The 12,018-nt window shown below is 46.0% G+C and overlaps 1 protein-coding gene across 2 annotated transcripts; it reads right to left on the reverse strand.

Annotated features, from left to right (window-relative positions):
• Positions 1-1,351: 1,351 nt before the first annotated feature.
• On the reverse strand, positions 1,352-9,720 carry LOC124045160 (photoreceptor ankyrin repeat protein-like). 2 transcript variants are annotated; one of them, XM_046364404.1, is made up of 6 exons: positions 9,429-9,720; positions 5,648-6,051; positions 5,137-5,266; positions 4,658-4,798; positions 3,298-3,477; positions 1,352-2,979 (listed from the first exon to the last, which is right to left on the reverse strand). In XM_046364404.1, exons 2-6 carry the CDS (start codon positions 5,903-5,905, stop codon positions 2,306-2,308), a joined length of 1,383 nt encoding a protein of 460 aa, XP_046220360.1. In that variant the 5' UTR covers positions 5,906-6,051; positions 9,429-9,720; the 3' UTR covers positions 1,352-2,305. The 2 variants fall into 2 exon arrangements, with proteins under 2 accessions (XP_046220360.1, XP_046220361.1); XM_046364405.1 differs by lacking the exon at positions 9,429-9,720 and adding an exon at positions 9,099-9,353.
• Positions 9,721-12,018: the final 2,298 nt, after the last annotated feature.

The following is a 12,018-nucleotide window of genomic DNA, read 5'->3' on the forward strand; positions in this document are numbered from 1 at the left end:
CAGTAAATATAGCTATTTAGACCCAGTGGATAAATTTGGACTAATACTGAACTGTTCATCTCTCACAATGATCCAAATATGACTTGCCTCCTTTATGGGAATGTTTTATTATACTGATGTGTGGGTGAGATCTTTTCTTCATTTGAGTTATGCGAATTCCTTCATCTCATGGTCCCGAATATGATCCTCTTGGCCTATGTACAGCAGCTAGATACACAGCTGGGAGGCCTCACATCAACAATCTCAGGGAAGAGAGAGAGCAAAAAATGTTTTCCTTATTTCGAGCAGCAGCAGCATGTATTTTTCCTTCCCCACATTCGTCTGTGAGCTGCTGAGATCCGGGTTTGTTCTCGGCATTCTTTCAGTGCCAGGCAACACCATGGAAAGAGAATGATATGTCATCCAATGTCTATGGGCAGCACAGTGTGTCTCTGTTTTCTCCAGGCTTCGCTGGGACTCTTTGTTTTGTTGTTGTGCAATAATCGCACGGGACAGGGTTGAATAGAATGGAGGGAAAGTCTGGGCAGTCTGCTTTGACATTCAACAATCTTTGAAAGAAATGGTCTACAAGGACACATTATAACAGATGAGAAATAATCATTTGAAAGGTTTAATCGAATTACAGAAACGACTAAACTGCAGTCGAACCACTTGATTTGCTGTGGAGACGAGGGGTGGGAGCATAAGACTGACGCTAGAACTTCCTTTCCAAGAAAGGTTTTAGCAGTTCTGGAAATATATATGAACTTTCTGTGCACTATGTAGGGAATTGGGTACCATTTGCGACGCACTCTCTGTCTTTAGTCACGGGTTCTAATCTGGCCTCTCTCTGACCTCCATAAGACTCTTGTTTCAATGTTGACTTTATATTGACTAGTTCCCCAACTGTAAAAGGGAACTGAAACTAAATACTCCAGAGATAGTGTGAGAAAGTTTCTCTGGGTTCACTGCATATGTTGATCTACTGGAATGAAAGTTGATGAGGGGTTTTTGGTCAATTTTGCAATTCTGGCATTAGTTTTGATCTTACCCCAAAAAAAAAAACATTTTGTCTGTTTGTTTAGTTAGTTTTCCCAATTTTGTCTCGTTTGCTCTACAGACTGGTCTCAATATCCGCGGTGCTGCTCGTGGCAACGTCACTTCGCCTGAGTTTACCTTTAAAACAGTTGCACTGTACCTACAGTGCATCTGTTAACATAGCTAAGACTTCTGAGTAAGTTTGTGCCACGTAATAATAAAGTCCCTCAGTGTCTGGCTTATCTAAGAACCTGAGCCTCATCAAAGTGAGGTTGTCCCAGATTTAACGAGCCCGGTGTAACGAGTGTGCTGAGAGTCAGGAAGCAAGTTCAGAGAGTGAGTGTTTTAATAAACAAATAACATGGAGCACAAACAACGCCGACATGAAAACAGAGTCAACAACACCCGAGGAAAGAGCCAAGGGAAGTGACGGATAAAGGGAAGATAATCAAGGAGGTGATGGAGTCCAGGTGAGTGTCATGAGGCGCAGGTGCGCGAGACGACGGTGACAGGTGTGCTGGATAATCAGCAGTCTGATGATCTAGAGGCCGGAGAGGGAGTATACGTGACAGTACCCCCTCCCCGACGCACGGCTCTAGCCGCAGGACACCGTCAAAAGGGGAAGGAACCCGGGGATCAGGAGCGGACAGGTCACCCCTGTTGATGCACGAGAACCTGTCACGCCAGCTGAGGCACGGAAACCTGTCGGGTCAGCAGGGGCACAGGAACCTGACGGATCGGTTGAGGCATGGGAGCAGATAGACATTTGACATTTCTTTGCTATGGCTCTGGTTCCTTCACAGTTTCGATAATAGTTAGTTGTTTCAGACATGCTGTATGTTAAGAAAGCGGAAGCCCAAACACACTCTACTGATCTTTCTAACGACTGACTCCCCAAAAATGAAACGACAAAATAAGTTAACATATAAAAAGCATATTCCTCTTGATAGATACATGACTAGTAAAGTCTAGGAATGTTCAGGCCATTTCAGGAAGTCCTTACAGCGTATCCCAATCAAGAGGAAAAACAACAGTCCATCCATTAGTCTTAGTCTGGCTCAGATGCTAGTTTCCAACCATGTTATTGAAGACACCACTGCAGGGCTGAAACTGGGCTTCTATGATGGTCCCGGAATGGGGCCACCACAGGGGAGCTGTCCCCCCGTCCCTCTTATATGACATCATCACAGATTGGACTTAGTAAGAGATGGCAGCACGGAGGCCGTTCTATTCTCTTGGGGTTCTGTGCCCTCACTCTGTGGCAGTTTACAAAAAGACAGCTGGCAGTTTAACTTGCCTTGGCGGGCTCCTTGGCCTTGGCAGCCGCCTTGGCTGCCTTCATTTTAGATTTCTTAAGTGCCTTCTCTTGAACTTCCTTCTCTTCCTCCAACTTCTCCTTTTCCTTTTTCTTCTCCTGCTTATCCGATTTGTACTTCCAGACTGGAGGCTCCAGGTGGCCCTTGTGCCTCTTCGTCTTCTTCGCCTTCTTGGGTGTTTTTTCCGCAGACTTAGTGAAGGTGATCGTGGGGATGCAGCCGTACGGGAAGACACTGTTCCGATTCGCCAAGGAATGGGGGAGGAAGTTCTGGACGCCGTTTGCAGCCGTTGAGACGACACTGCCCCTTCGCTTCGTGTCTGAGCAGCAGTTGGCAAGCAAGAGGGAGGACGACGCCGGCGCCGGCGTGAAGGAACACTTCACACCGTTACTATGACACACGGAGCTCTCCTCCAGTTCCTTGCTGCTGTGCTTTTCCATCAGCTCCGGCACAGCCAGCCGCCGCTTCCCGACCTCGGGGGGGCTGGTGGGGCAGAGTGGCCGGCAGCCCATGGAGACTAGTGGACTGTGGATGGACGTTGTCATCCTCACCATGTGGTCCAACACCCCATTGTCTTGAGGGTCGTTGGGGATGCTGAAGGTCAAGCTGTCCTTCAGACGCTGGGTCAGGTTCTTGGGGGCCATGGCTTTAGAAGATAGGAGACAGAAGAAGATTACTTTATTGTCAATATAAGAATACATGCCATTTAGCAGACACTTTCATCCCATTAGTACAGAGACACTGAAATGCGTCTTTTTCCTTTATACCTACCCACCCAAGACACACACACAGCCTCCACACATGTGTCCGCTGCAATGCAGCAGCACCCCTGAAGCAGTGTTATGCTCAAAGGCACAACATCAGGTGATGTAGCCTATTTAGGCTTGCATCCCTCCCCGATATATTTTTCCCAGTTGGAGCAGGGATTTGAACCAGCAACCCTTCAGGTTCTCGTCTCTCAAACCTTTAGCCACCAGCTCCTTCAGCTCGGGCCACTCCATCACGTAGCTATCGCAGAACTGTTCGGCGATGGGACACGCCTGGAGTCGACGGAGACGCTGCAGGACCTCGAAGCGACTTGTCTTCAGGGCCCAGTCTGTTATGCTTTTCCCTTTGACATCGTCCACTACGTTAATATCAGCACCTGGTAAGTGGTCAGGGAGAAACAGGGAGGAGGGGAATGGAGAGGGAGAGAGAGAGAGAGAGAGAGAGAGAGAGAGAGAGAGAGAGAGAGAGAGAGAGAGAGAGAGAGAGAGAGAGAGAGAGAGAGAGAGAGAGAGAGAGAGAGAGAGAACAGATGCATAAAACCTTGAGGGAAACTGGGCATGATCAGATTTTCAGAAGGTAACTTGTATTCAAAGTCAGCATAATTGCCCCACCAAGTGGCCGTTAAGGGAACACAAAATGGTGCAGGGAGATACAGAACAGGAGATTTTTTAAAAACACACTATGAAATTTGTCACCATTTGTATGCCTTGACTAATTACAAGACAGCATGCCGATGGCCTTGAATAAATGAATGCATCTACAGTTTTGAGGCAGGAGAACCTAAGGTTTCCATTAGGGTTAATTGGTTAATTAGCTCCTAGATGTGTCATTGGAGTCATTATTAGCAGTGTCTATTTTCAGAGGCTTGTCCTCAACCATTCATTCAACACATTATAAGGCATGTCGGTGTAATACATTAACACAGGAATACTCCCAACCCGTCGCTCCTTATGGAGAACACTACGTAAATAGGGTAAACATCATTTTGACCTGTCTTTGGCTTATAAACGTGTAACAGGTGTGACTGAGTGGAATATTTCCAGAGTCGCGCCTATATCAGTCCTGGTAAATCCACACAGGGCTAGCTAATCCAGCCTGTAACCCAAAACTGCTAGTCCCAGATCAGATGAGAAGATCCGAAAGGAAAATCCTTAGAAATCCTTAGATTTGTCCCTTAACTCAGCTAGGTCTGCGTCATCAAAATCTGTCATAACCATACACTTGGTCTGTGTCTGAAATGGCACCCTATTCCCTATATAGTGCACTACTTCTGACCAGGCCCTTTCTTTTTCTTTCTTCACGATAACCATAGAAACATAATGAATAAAAGTCATTCTGTTTCTACGTTGACAAATTGACAACCCATTTCACCCTAGTACCTGTGCACTTACTGTTTCGAGAACAAGACAAAAGATATGTTCGCAAATTGCCAGTGCGGAGAGTGAGGATTTATGCCACTTGGAAAAGGAAAACCCACGAAAATAGCCCTTAGAAGACTTCCCCACCCTGAACTCAAAGAACTCCGATTCTTGATTTGACTGACTTCAGCCACTTACCGGCCATTATGAGGGAAGACACACAGTCCTCCCTACCTTGTATGGCAGCCTTGATGAGGGCAGTGAAGCCTCTGATGTCCCTCACCTCCAGGTCTACCTTAGGGTAGTAGTTCAGGATGAAGTTGAGGATGGATATGTAGCCTGGGGGGGGGGGGGGGGGGGTTATTAGGAACGTTGTTGTTACAGTACAACCACATAGAAAATATACTCCAGAATACCGGGGATCTTGATACTCCACAGATTTACTTAATCTTGTATGTTATTATACACTTTTAACAAACATTTCCAGTACAACCCACATTTATGCTTCAGCAGAATGCACTGCGACAACGGTAAAGGGATTTATTTTCCAGATACTTCCCTGATTGCAGTACTTTTGACCACCCAATCATAGGCCATGTTAGAGGTTGAAATGATATGACATAATAATGCCACCTCTTGCTCACCCAAGCTAGCCATCATAATATCGCGGTGCTTACCGGCCTGGGCAGCGATCATCACTGCCGTGTTGCCTTCGTTGTCCTGGTGGTTGATGTCTATCAGTGGACACGTGTGTAGACCGTAGACCATGTCCACGTAGCCTCTGGAGACAGCCAACATCAGGCCATTCTGACATGGGGACAAAGCAGAAACAAAGACATGTGGTCATTAACTAGGTGTATGCTTTCATGCACCAGCAACCGGCATACTTTTGCTCATCCTCCTTGTGGGACCGCTTACATTAAAACCAACACTCGAGTAACTGACTTAGTGTCAGCTAACCCTCTCAGGGACCGGTCCACATCATGCCAGAGACCCAAGGACCAAAGGTTGAGAAACTCTGCTCTAATTTACAATATCTGGGGCCAATATGGTTTCGATGATAGTGGTGGGTAGTGCGAGGAACACCAGAGAGAAGTATTAAACTTCTCTATTACACTTCTTATGTTACTATTGATCGTGTGGGCGAGTAAGGTGTGTGTGTGTTTCTGTTTGTTTGTGCAGCCTTACCCTGCCGTTGATGTCCAGCTCCATGACTTCTTCCTTAGTAACCCCCCTCTCCAGGACCCTCTGTAGGGTTTGCGCCTCGTTCCTGTTACAGGCCTCGTACAGTGTAGAGGTGGTGCCTCCTCCACCCCGCCTCATCTCATAGTCTGGCATGATGGAGTCCTCAGACACCAAGCTGGCCGTTTCAGACTCATTCTGAGAGAGTTCCGAGTCCTCGGAGGGGCCGGCGCCCAGCTGCGGGTCATTTAGTGCATGAGCCATCGCTAGAACTCCAGGAGCCCCAAGACGAGGGGATCACACCCAATCAAGAGGCCTCCTCGGCCCCCAGAAGGATGAGATCAGAACCTGTGGAGGTGGAAAGGACCCTGCCTCTGCCCTGCTGATAATGACCGCATCCTGGAGGATCTCTGGAGGAATGGACAGACAAACAATATGACTGTCTGGAGGGTCACAGACAAGCACACACACACACGCACGCACGCACGCACGCACGCACACACACACACACACACACACACACACACACACACACACACACACACACACACACACACACACACACACACACACACACACACACACACACACACACACACACACACACACACACACAATATCACTGTCACACTCGAGCATCACACAGAGACCTCTAATTCAGTTACATATTGTGAAACAACTGGCTCACTCAATTATGTGATGAAGCAAAAGTCCTGTTCATATTATAGTACGCTTGTCTTCCCGCTCCCCAACATATCATCTGTTTTGGATCAGAGTGTTGTTCAACTGCTCATACAGCGTCTCTCAAACCTCTCTGATTCACAGTACAACAACTCAAATAAATAATCTAGCTGGCGTCTGCAGGCATATATTGTAGAAGAATAGCCATTAAGGCTGTATTTACCTTACAATCAATGACCAATGTGACAACAAAACATTTTCTAATCATTAGCCTACATACTGTAGTTGACCCTCTCACGTCCATATCTTTCAATCAATCTTGATCCGTTAAATAGCTTGCTCCCTAGCATCCTTTTAAGGTTCTCTGAGACAGCACAGTCGTAACTCCTACGTTTTCCATTGACAGCATGGTGTGAGTGTATGGACAGGTCCATTGATTGGTTCAAGTCCATGTGAGGTTCTAAAGTGGATGAGCCTCAACTAATCCCCAACCTGAAGTGAGCCTTAATGCCTGATTCATCTGAATTGCGTTTGTTCAGATATTTTCTTTTTCACATTGACCTTCTCAGCACGGTTCCATCAACTATGGAGGATATGTATCCAGGCCAGTACAGCTCGACTAGGGCTGGCTCACTTAGTTCCTATGGTGTGAATCAGGCTGAGGAGAACCTGAGGAGGACCTAGCCCCACCACGCCAGGTGTGACTGACAGGAGGTGATGTAATCTGAGCCATTACGGCAGTCAGAAATTGTCGGCCCTCTTGTCCTCCTGCACTGTGCAACCTGACAGCAGCGGCGGATTTGGGCACAGGCGACATGGGCAGCCGCCTGGGGCGGCATCTTGCCGGGGCGGCATGGGCAGCCGCCTGGGGCGGCATCTTGCCGGGCGGCATGGGCAGCCGCGGGGGCGCATCTTGCCGGGGCGGCATCAGCCGCCTGGGGCGGCATCTTGCCGGGGGGCATGGGCAGCCGCCTGGGGCGGCATCTTGCCGGGGCGGCATGGGCAGCCGCCTGGGGCGGCATCTTGCCGGGGCGGCATGGGCAGCCGCCTGGGGCGGCATCTTGCCGGGGCGACATGGGCAGCCGCCTGGGGCGGCATCTTGCCGGGGCGACATGGGCAGCCGCCTGGGCGGCATGGGGCGCCCGCCCGCCCGCACATAAATAAAAATAAAACAGAAATAAATGCATAAATGCAAAATGAAAAACAATATACAAATATATTCTGAATGGTGACATTTGCGCAATCGGTTTTCTATTGCTCATTTGCATGTCACGTCAATGGTATCATGTCACCGTGTGGAACTGTGGGTCAATTAACCTTGTCGGAGTGGGCCTGGGTAGGTATCTCACTCAGAAGTACCAGATGGGGAGGGGGGTGGGGGTAGGTTGACCTCAGGTCTCCCCACTGGAAGCCCGAGGTAGGGGGAGCGTGGGGAATCTATCAAACAGAGCACCTCTAACTTTGTACCGTACTAATGCAATTAGTAATGCAATTAGTTGTGGAATTGAGTTTGTGTGTTTCTTGTTTGAAGTGCAGTAGTGTAATAATCTGGTTCTCTTCTTTCTAAGTGTGTTATTCTATTTGTGTATTTGTGTGATATAGGATTTGTGGAATGTAGTTTTATTTGTGTGTTTTTTGTTAGCACTAATAGTGTAATAATGTCATTATTTTTACATTTCTATTTATACATTTCAATTTGTTCTATTTGCCTTTGTTACTTATTTTTGATAGTCACGAGTCGTATTTTTGTCTATATTTTTATATTTATATAGTTGTAAATGTTATGATTATTTATTTGTGTTTTTCCAAATATCTGAATAAGAATGACAGTTAGTGCAGAATGGTGCTTCTTCTTGTTTGTTGTGGGGCCCCCCTTCTTGTTTGTTGTGGGGCCCCCCTTCTTGTTTGTTGTGGGGCCCCCCTTCTTGTTTGTTGTGGGATTCGTCCAGGGAGCCATACAAGCTAGAACCGCCATTGAGAAGATAATGTTTGGTAACTGGCTTGAGGCCTAGATATCAGGACACCCTACTGGGAGACTTGGTGCTTGATCTTATACTGAGATCAGTGGACATAGATATCAGATCAGTTCCGTTTAAATAAATCCTTGGGGGTTTTAACTTCTTCAGGATCGGTGAGTCCCCTGACGTTGAGCTAACGTAGGCTAATGCAATTAGCATGAGGTTGGGCAGTCTTGATACAAATTTTGAACATAAATGCAATTGTTCATTTGATCAGTCTAAAACTTTGCACATACACTGCTAACATCTAGTGGCCAAAATCTAAATTGCAGATGGGCTGGAATAACACGATGGCCTTTCTCTTGCATTTCAAAGATGATGGTACAAAGAAATACAAAATAATATTTTTTCCTTTGTATTATCTTTTACCAGATCTATTGTGTAATATTCTCCTACATTCCTTTCACATTTTCACAAACTGCAAAGTGTTTCCTTTCAAATGGTACCAAGAATATGCATATCCTTGCTTCAGGTCCTGAGTTACAGGCAGTTAGATTTGGGTATGTCATTTTAGGCAAAAATTGAAAGAATTGTCAGATCCTTAAGAGGTTTTAAGACCATCGCTGAGCACACATTTGCTATAAGTCTGTTCTGTAAGCTACTCTCTCTTTTCATTTCCCCTGAACACCAGATGTATTTTGTTGTTTCCTACCCCGCAGCGGTTGGCTTTTAACAATATACATGGTCTTAGTCTACTCATTAGTCTAAAAGCTTCCTTTCAGTAGGATCTAGTTAAAACACAGAGGGGAGCACTCTACCTCTTCTAATCCCACAAGCCTTTGCTTTCATTCTTCTGCTGTTCTGTCGTTCCCCTCAGAAGAATGAAGATCAGTATCGCTACAAGCCCCCCTCCTCGCTCTCTCTCTTTCTCACTCTCCAAAAACTTCCACTGAAAAATATGATTTGATTAAGTTCTCTGTTCTGTTTATCTGAACAACAAACTGTGGAAGGAGAAAATAGGTTATAAAGGTAACAACAATCCACAACCAGTGTTGCCTCTGATAAACTCCCCAACAAACAGACTAGTGGGACCATGACCTTTGACATAGTTAAAACCACCCCACATCCACGACACGTCCATGTCTCACCATAAAAAGTCTCTATCCAATAGGGTATTCTCCTCTTGTTCCTCTGTTTACTCCCTCTCTCTCTCTTCCTGGGTCAACACTGCATTAGCATCCCCTCTTCCTCCTCTGTTCCTCTCTTCCTCTGGGATCTTGGAGGAGTCCCAGTGACATCAGACTTGTGCTTCTCCAGCTATAGACCCCTCCAACCTCCTCCTCCTTCCCTCCTCACACGGTGTGCCTCGCTCTGCTTGGCTTGGCCACTTAGCCTAGGCTGTCCGATGCATCACCACCACCATGCAATCCTCCTTCCAGGTCTTTACATAGACACTGAATGCTAAGTCAGGCAACAGGCAGCCTGAAGCTGCTGGTCTAATTTAGTCGGGAGGCAGCATGCTCTCAGCTCTCATCCCGATTACAGGAGATTTACAGGAGGATTAGAAGGCAAGGAACAACAGCAGGAGGAGCAGCTCTCCTGACAGGCTGGCAAGGAGCAGAGCAGGAGGGACTGCTCTCTTTCTCTTTCTCCCTGTTTTTTACCCTTATGTTGCGTATCTCTTTTCCTGGTCTGCTCTCTTTCTCTGTCTTTGAAAGTTATTCTCCATCTCCCTCTCCCTCTCTCTGTCTCTCCTTTCTTTCTCTCTCTTTTTCTCCCTCTCTCCCTCCTATTCTTCTCCCTCTTTCATTGCCATTCTCCATCTTTCTCCTTCTGTTAGCGCTAGCCTCTCTAATGGTCTAATCCATTTGAAGGGACAACAGTTAAGGGCCTAGTCAGTTAATTGTTCCAAAAATGGCATGCAAAGGACACACACATGCACACATGCATGCGTGCGCGCACACACACACACACACACACACACACACACACACACACACACACACACACACACACACACACACACACACACACACACACACACACACACACACACACACACACACACACACACACACACACACACACACACACACACACACACACACACACACACACACACACACACACACACACACACACACACACACACACACACACACACACACACACACACACGCATGCACATATAGAGGGAGGGAGGAGCACATACCCACATTCACACACAACATAATTGTTCACAGAAAGATGTCTGCTATAAAATGAGGTAACATGGACTATAGGTTACAATCACTTGAAATGATACACAGAAGATGCTTAGAACTGTGTTTTCAGTCCCAATAGTATGCAATTTGTCATCAGGGTGTGCACCAGCCTAGCAGAGAGATGACTGACTAAGTAAGTCTGCCCCTTACTGGCTGTTTGCAGAAGCACAATAGAGCTCCAATACAGTTCAAAATGAATCAAATCTAATCAAATGTCATTGGTCGCATACACATGTTTAGCCGATGTTATTAAGGGTGTAGTGAAATGCTTGTGTTCCTAGCTCCAACAGTACAGTAATATCTAACAATACACAACAATGCACACAAATCTAAAAGTAAAAGAATGGAATTAAGAAATATAGAACAATTAGGGCGAGCAATGTCAGAGTCCGGAGTATCAAAAATTGAGGGCCAGGCCCAGCCAATCAGAATTTGTTTTTCCCCAGGATGTGGAGGTCCCTGGATTGGCATGGTTACACGTGGTCTGCGGTTATGACGAACGCAGACCACGTAGGAGGCAGCTTAAGGTAGAGAAATGAACATTCAGTTACCTGGCAACAGCGCTGGTAGACTTTCCTGCTGTCAACATACCAATCACACACTCCCTCAAAACTTGAAACATCTGTGGCATTGTGTTGTGTGACAAAACTGCACATTTTAAAGTTGCCTTTTATTGTCCCCAGCACAAGGTACACCTGTGTAATTATCATGCTGTTTAATCAGCTTCTCTATATTCCACACCTGTCAGGGGGATGGATTATCTTGGCAAAGTAGAAATGCTCACTAACTGGGATATAAACACGTTTGTGCATAAAATATGAGCGAAATAAACTTTTGTGCCATGCAACATTTCTGGGATTTAAAAAAATCTAATCTCATGAAACATGGGATCAACACTTTACATGCTGTGTTTATATTTTTGTTCAGTATATTTAAATATATGTGATGGGATGTATAGACATTATGGACAGTATGTGGACAGAATATATAGTATATCTGAAGAATAGATAGGATAGAATGGTATATGTACAGAAATAGTTGAATCGGATGGCGTTGACTACAATACAGTATATACATATATAATGGGTAAAACAGTATGTAAACAGTACTCAAGTGACCAGTTAGTTATGTGCCAGTGCCAGTGCTACATGTGTTTCAAAGCATCCATGTCTTAGAAGCACTAAAATAGCCCTGAGTGTACAGTTTAAGGGTACCGTTGAGCTGAGCCTTTTAAAACAAGCCTAAGGCAAGGACATTATCCACATCCAAAGGTACCTGTGCTCTCTGAGCTCTCTGCCCCTCCTCTCACTGACAACACTAATGCAAGAACACCCACATTTATATAACTATGCCTATCATAGCGAGCTCTTGTGAAAACCCCTGTAGCCATACACATAAAACAAACAACAAAAATCCGTCAGATATCGTCGATTGAAGCACCTGCCTGGCATTAAGAGTTCGTTAGACAACAGAC

Source organism: Oncorhynchus gorbuscha, linkage group LG10 (assembly GCF_021184085.1).
Source record: "Oncorhynchus gorbuscha isolate QuinsamMale2020 ecotype Even-year linkage group LG10, OgorEven_v1.0, whole genome shotgun sequence".
Lineage (NCBI taxonomy): Eukaryota > Metazoa > Chordata > Actinopteri > Salmoniformes > Salmonidae > Oncorhynchus > Oncorhynchus gorbuscha.